General features: G+C 50.2%; 1 protein-coding gene across 1 annotated transcript; it reads right to left on the reverse strand.

Annotated features, from left to right (window-relative positions):
- Nucleotides 1–361: 361 nt before the first annotated feature.
- EGR2 (early growth response 2) lies at nt 362–4498 on the reverse strand. The gene is made up of 2 exons (XM_037905570.2): nt 3095–4498; nt 362–2515 (listed from the first exon to the last, which is right to left on the reverse strand). Exons 1-2 carry the CDS (start codon nt 3270–3272, stop codon nt 1329–1331), a joined length of 1365 nt encoding a protein of 454 aa, XP_037761498.1. The 5' UTR covers nt 3273–4498; the 3' UTR covers nt 362–1328.
- Nucleotides 4499–7459: the final 2961 nt, after the last annotated feature.

Below are 7459 nucleotides of genomic sequence, written 5' to 3' on the forward strand. Positions count from 1 at the left end.
TCCAGGAAACTCACAATCAGTACAAAGTGTACGTACCCAAACCACTCGTCCCGTGCTCTTTTGAAGAGGGAGAGCTACAGACATACAGGGTGAAATCCTGGCTTCATTAGAATCGGGGGGGGGGGGGGGGGGGGGGGGGGAGCTGTCATTGGCTTCAACTGGGCCAGTATTTCACCCAAAATCTAAAATACAGATGAGTGGTTGATGTATTTTACAATAGGACTGTACTGTGGGTCACCTAAAATAAATGTTATATACCTATTGGAGGTGACTAACCAGTGCTTTGGTCTAAAGAAACAGTTTTCAACTCAGCATAATTAAGATATTTCTCTTCTTTTATAAACGATTTAAGCACCGAACCTATTGTTGGAAAAGTATTTATTTACAGAATACTCATAAAGAAACCATCTCTCCTTTGAGCTCTGGTTAGTGGTTGTGCATTATTAGACTATACCATTTCTATTTCAGCTATTGTTCCGAACGGACAATTGATGTGCCAGCTCTAGCAAGACTATTTACATCCTCATCTGAAATCTGACTACAAATGTAACACTTTTAAGTCACAAAAAACAGTGCGTACAAAAATATAGTTTCTAAAAAATCCAAATATTAATGGGCAGAAATGTACAGCCATACTAAGATCAGGGACTGAACACGTTTCTGTCGTAATTAATAAGGCAACCCATTTACATGCAGACACTGAAACATTGTCTACATCACACAAGGCACCAAGGACACTTCAACACGTTTGCATGCATCCTAACAGCAGAGAATATACGTACATCCCACCTTCAATAAATTAACTTCTCTGACGCTCATTTTGATGGATCACATAAATGCTTTGCCTCCCCCTTCCCCAAAGGCTGAGAACTCAACAGTGCACATCAAAAAATACACAAAATCGGAGTGAATATACGCTGAAAAATAGCCATTTAAAACTCTGGAGACCACCTGTCCATTGGCCCGTCCCATCAGATTGCACTTCTGTGCTCCACGTTAGTTGCACTGATATTGCTGAAAGGATTTAGGCTGACACACGACCGCTTGGACTACTAGTCAAGGGCCCCAGAGCGTGTGCCCGTCCCCGCTTCCTCCTCACGGCCCCAGAGCAGCCAACGAAGCTATAAAGTGCACAGCGGCTCAGCCAGCCGAGCACACGCGGTACCCGCCGCGCTGGCCAGGCCGCGCTCTGCAGAGCCAGTCCCCAGCCCCTCTTTGCCCCGCTCCGGCGGCAGGGTCCGGAGGTGTGAGGGCCGGGCCGGGCCGCGCTCGGCGCTAGTCCGTGGCGCCAGGGGAGCAGGCGGCAGTGCGCGCGCAGCGGGGCTGCCTCAGGGCGTCCTGGTCCTGGAGGCGCAGGCAGCCAGGCTCCCGGCGCCGGCGGCGCTGCTGCCGCCGCACGCGGCGCCGGGCGGGGGCGCGGCCGGGGCGCTGGCCCCGCTGGAGGAGGAGGGGGTGGCCGCGCCCTTCCTCTCCTTCTGGCGCAGGTGGATCTTGGTGTGGCGCTTCCTCTCGTCGCTGCGGGCGAACTTCCGGCCGCAGAAGTCGCAGGCGAAGGGCTTCTCGCCGGTGTGCGTGCGGATGTGGGTGGTGAGGTGGTCGCTGCGGCTGAAGTTGCGCATGCAGATGCGGCACTGGAAGGGCTTGTGGCCGGTGTGGATGCGGATGTGCCGCGTCAGCTCGTCCGAGCGGGAGAAGCGGCGGTCGCAGCCCTCGGCCGGGCACGGGTAGGGCCGCTCGTGCACCGGCGTCTTGCTGGGCCGGTTCGGGTACTTGCGGGGCCGCAGGATGGGCCGCAGGGGCAGGTTGTGCGGGCTGTAGGCGCTGGCGGGCAGCCGGCCGCCTTCCCCGCCTCCGCCCGCCGGCCCGGCCCCCGGCCCGCCCAGGGTGAAGTTGCGGATGGTGGAGAGCGGCGTGAGCGGCGGCGGGACCCTGAGGGAGTCCAGGGGGCACGGGAAGGGCTTGCGCTCGGGCGCGGCGTGCAGCTCCCGCTGGCACTGGGCGGGCGGGAAGAAGCCCGGGTAATCCGGGATCATGGAGAAGATCCCGCCGTCCGCGGCCGCTTTGGGGGAAGGGTAGGACGGGGGCGGGTGGTAGGGCAGAGAGCCCCCGGCCGAGGCGGGCAGGAAAGCAGAGGCGGGGTCCTGCTGGTAGAGCTCCCCGCAGCCCGAGTAGGGAGGCGGAGGTGAGTACAGGTGCTCCAGGTCCCCGGGCTGGTTCTGAGCCATGCTGCAGCTCAGGGCGCTGCTGGCCAGCGGGTTGGGGGAGGCACAAGATGCCGTGGAGGAAGAAGTGGCCGATGAAGAGGGGGTGCTGACCCCCTGCAAGATCCCAGCGCTCACGATGTTAATGATCCCCTCCGGATAGCAGCCGGCTCCTGGGTACTGAGGGTCGATGGAAAATTTGCCCATGTAGGTAAAAGTCTGATTGCGGGAAGCAGAAACTGCTGGGGCAAAACTGCTGGCATAAGGCAGATCCAGGGACCTCTTGTCACTCATGTCAACATTGATCATTCCATCTGGGAATTAAAGAAAGGCGATCGGTCAGTGCACGGCCACCCTCTACTCCCAAGGACACCTGGCTGCTTTCAGGACTATGGCTTCACCAAGTTCTTCGCCCTTCTAAGAAGCATGTTATCAACATGGCCAAATACTGTCATGTAGTTCACTTCCCAGTGTCCACCTGCCTATATGGGGCGGGGGTTCTCTCTCTCTCTGGACGCTTTAATTTACAAGTGACATATATTGCACTAATTTCAAGGCTCGCCAGTCTCAACTTTATCTTCGTTTAGTGCACACACAAAATGAATACAGGATGCCTTAGAGTGGCGTGCCCCTAACTAGCCTAACCACATCGCAGCGGACAACTTGCTGTAGTCCCTTTACACTGTTATCTCTCAGCATTCAGACATTAATCAAATTAGAAACAAGCACTCAGATTTATGTATACATTAACACATGTTGCCATTGTCTAAATCAGAAAATTCCTTTCTAGTTTTCTTTCTGTTTCGCTGAAATGTGATCAGCAATGTGCAATCGGACCGCAAGTCAGACAAGTAAACACCCTGCACATGCACAGGTTAAAAAGTGATGCTTACCTCCTGTCACACTGCTCATCTGGTCATACGGTCCTCCTAAGTCAGCATTGGGGAAAATTGTGACCGAAGTTGGCAATGTGGTAGCGATGTCATCCACAGGATAAATGTTTTCAGATAGCTGATGCACAAAACCACTGAGAGTTACTGGAATTTTGTCTACGGTCTTGGCAGTCATCATTTGGTCAACAAACAACCTTGAAAACAACTTTCACTGCTTGTAGTGTTAATACTGTATAGGGTGAGGGTTATTTGTTTCTTCCACTCTAAAAAAAAAAATCAAGTAAGTTTATACTTAAACTCTGTCACTGCCTCTGTGTTGCTCTGTAAAAGCCCAGTAGTTGCTGTAGTGTTATTGTAACAGTCAGTGTCCCTTGCAGAGCTGTTAATCACTTGCAGCTCTCAGTAGATGGAAAGTGTTGCAGTAAGTATTTATGGGGAGGCCCTGAATGCCCAGGACGTCACTGCCCATATAAGGACTGAGGAACAGGGACGGGCGAGCCGGGCGGAATCATCACATGGAAGATTAGCATGCGGTCCCTCTGTAGTCGCATCCGCGCCCGCTGCAGCTGCTCCTCTCACAGGCAGGCTGGTGCTTGGCCGCGGATTTTCGGCAACGGACCGTAACTTTTTATAAAGATAGTAATAGATCCAGTGCACGCAAAGTGGGAAAGCCTGTGGGAGGTGCTTGTCTCGCTTGCAGAGCACGAAGCACCGAACGAGGGATATTCCGGTTTCTCAGGCTCTTGCCTAAAAAGGCGAGGATCCGGTCCCTGAGGGTTCCGCCTCTCCATGCCTTTTTAGGAGTCGTTCCGGAAAATTAAACTTCGGAAAGAAAACGAGCGGAGCCGAGACAGTACAGTCAAACCCCTACTCACTTTCTTAGCAGCTTTTAACCGCAAGCGACGAATCAGAAAATAGCTACATTCACGGAATCTGACTTCTTTTTTCTGAATTGCTGGTGGAAAGAGACACTGATAAGAGTGAATGTGGTATTGCTTTTTTGGAAAGTGTGTGATCTATTTATATGTAGCGAAAACGGAACTTTTTCTTGTTGTTGTTGTGGCTGCCACTGAAGGAGAGTAACAGAATAACAACAAGGCTGAGCTTAATGTAGTTTTGTCCCAGCAGAAAGAGCGGAGGCCTCTTAACCAAACCGTGCAATTCTAGGATCCCTGTATTTCCAATGAATCTGGCTCCTGTCCTAGATAGGGGTGTTCAGTTTCTTTAGGAGATGGACCATAACCACTCCAACTCTGGGTCATTCTCCGGAATGATCTCCTCCAAACGTCCTCTGAAGTAATAGATTTCTCTTAGATGTAACTAGTTGAGAAGCCTTCGCACTGTTATAAATCTGTATACTTCTCTGGTAACTGCAGTTGCGAAACACATGCTACATAAAACACTTTTCGTGCACCTCTTGATGGAAAACCTAGTTTCTATCGTATTTTTAGAAATTAGTTATTGTATTGAATTATTTTTTAAATAAAACTGCCGATGGGGATAACTTTTTCCTTAATGATGCATAATCAGTGATCATTTTACAGGGTTACTTCGACAAATGCAGTTTATTTTCATTAGATATAGATGATCAAGTTCTGCACTGCCTTACACAGCGCATTAATACCCATACAGGATGCAAAGTATCACAGATTTGGGCCTACGATTTGGATAGGGACCTGATAATGGCTGCTTCCTTAATCTAAACATAACTTGATACCGGCAAATTTGAAAGTAGAACATTCATCTGCAGAGGATTATTGTAGCACTCTTACTCCTAGAGAGAAATATAGCTAGTAGGGACAAAACAAAGGGACTTTTATCGTCCTGATAATCTATGTTTCCAATTATTTTATTTTGCCAAATAGTTTAGTACCTTCTATCTCCCCAACTTATTCTGAAGAGAAAACGTTTCTTTCCAATAACGGCATCTCAGAACACAGTTTAAAAGGACGAGCTGGGTTTTTATTGAAGAAGAAGAAGAAAAAAAAAAACAGAAGAGAACAAGTTAGATATTTCAATTTTCAGCGTGTGGTAACTAGCGTGTAAAACTTGCAACCGCACCGCTGACATTCTCCACTGGAAAGATCTCCTATCCGTAAAACTTCCTGCTCAAGCGCCACGCTGTGGAAAAGGTGTCAACTGCAGGTTAAAGGCACTATCACCCGCCTTGATTGCACTACGGAAAGCTAAGCACACCACAAAACCACTTTCTGATAACGTGCATGCACATAGGGCTCCCCAGTTTTCCGGAGAGATTTCGTATCAGTTCTTTGCTTAGCTCGATGACTCCTTCTCAGATATTAAATATTATCCACACAGTAGGGCTTTATTTGGTCCCTAGGTAAACGTTTCTATAAAGAGTTATTGAATTGTGGAGTTAATTTTCAAAGGCACAGTGGGAATTTAGGCAGCCAACTCCCATTGACTTTCAGTCAGAGTTGAGCATCTGAAAATGTCCCCTTTTGGGTCTTGTAATCCCCTTAACATTTTGAATAGTATTTGTTAAACGTCTATACCTCTGTAAAAGGGGAGACATCTTACCAAGCACGATCAGCTTCAGGTGATAAGGCATCGTGTCAAGAAAGCATAGCCATCCTGTGCCGGCAGTTGAGGGAGACCACACACCCAGTAGACACCAAAGGCAAGAGTGAGAATGGAAGCAGATTCCTATTTCCCTCCTTGATGAACATTTAAAATTATGCAAACACCCCCTAACAATGCTGGGCTGACATTACTGCAGGGATATGGTGCAAACCCGGACTGGTTGGCTTCCATAGAACCGTATTCACATGGTTCCCCGCCCCCTCCCACAGACTATTTAGACGGGTTTTAGACTACTGCAGCATCTGTTGTGGCTTTTCCTCAACGCAGATCTCTTCGGGATTGTTTATAAAGTCAAGAATCGTAGTAAGGGACTAACTTGCAAGATCTTCACTAACCATTTCAGGGTTACATTTAGCGAGGACGTGACTATACAATAAAATGAAATCTGATCTTTTACCTTTCTTTCATCGCTGGGTAGTTCAAAGACACTATATTTCAGCTAACTAGAGTGGCAAGCAAGCTGAGACTGAGGCAAGTCTATAAAGAGTAGGGCGTGCCACGGCTAGATGTGTGTTCTAAGAGCCACGAGATTACCATTGGCACTCCCCTTCCCAGTAAATTAAACAATTCCTAAATGTGCCTCTTTGAACAAACACTGAGTGACCATGTAAATCCGGCTACACAAGAGCAGTTGCTTCATGATGTTTAATACATTAAAATAACATTGGGAACACGTGTTGCTCATTTCCACTCGAATTGGAGGGCTTTCTGCGGCAGCCAGTGTTCACACACGTTGGCGGGCAGGTAGGTGCTTTGATTTTTGTTCTTTTAGTTGTACCTGCATCGTTCTTTCCAGAGCCTGAGGGCAGGAGGGGAGATTAGGGTTGGAAGAACTAGGCTGTAAAGCAAGCAGGAGCTTTCGGCTTGCTGATGAACTCCCAGCTCCCCCTACTTCAGTTACAGGCACTGGGAGGTGCCCCCTACGGCCGGGGGGACTCTGCGGATGAAATCCTGGCCCCAGCAAAGTCCGTGGCAAAACCCCCAGTGACTTCAGTGCGGCCAGGATGTCACCCTGCCTCGTGTAAACATGCCCCGAGCCTGGGGCAGGGAGCTCAGCCTGCGCAGTGCCCCTCGGACTGGCACTCTCCAGCCAGCGGATGCTGCAGCAAGGCTAGTCCCCTCCAGGCTTTAGGGGAGGGATGGGGACGCAGCTCTCCATAATCCCCCCGCCCCCAAGGGCTACTCGGAAAGCTCCCGTAAAAACATGGCTCCTTCAATCCCGCATCTCACCCAAGAGCGGGGGAAGCTAGTGCAGCTGCTGCCCGAGCTCACCGCTCCAGAGAGCAGCTGTGCCCCCTCAGAGCTCGAGTTCCCTTCGCCAGGTGACCCGAACTCGTGCCCGCCGCTGTGAACGCTAGCGGGGTTAGCGCCTGAAGCATGCGGCTGCAGCTGCACACACACCCCCCAGAGCCCAGGGTGGGGGAGAGGAGGAGGAGCCGCCCCACAGACCTTACGAAAGTGACGCTTTAAGCACTGACTTGCTCTTTCACCATTAGCGTAGAAGTTTGCAGAGCTGGATATGTGGGGAGGAAAAAGAAGGAGGAGGCCGGTGTCAAGATACTCAAGACCATCATCTAAACCTTTTAACCTATGCGTCCAGTCCCAGGCCTGTCCTCTGTAGGATACTCAGATCAGGCCTTGTGGGAGCTGAGCAGAAATGGGGGTGGGAGTCCTTTGCATACTGTACAAAAGAGTGCCCCATAGCTTTTGGCTAGAAATTCTCTCACTTTTGAAAACAGAGAAATCCATAGTGCAGAAGAG

Source organism: Chelonia mydas, chromosome 7 (genome assembly GCF_015237465.2).
Source record: "Chelonia mydas isolate rCheMyd1 chromosome 7, rCheMyd1.pri.v2, whole genome shotgun sequence".
Taxonomy (NCBI): domain Eukaryota; kingdom Metazoa; phylum Chordata; order Testudines; family Cheloniidae; genus Chelonia; species Chelonia mydas.

Coding starts and splice junctions, on each gene's coding strand:
- EGR2 (XM_037905570.2), bottom strand. CDS start 3,272: ATGATGACTGCCAAGACCGTAGACAAAATTCCAGTAACTCTCAGTGGT. Junction 2,516..3,094: donor GATGAGCAGTGTGACAGGAG/GTAAGCATCACT, acceptor TTTAATTCCCAG/ATGGAATGATCAATGTTGAC.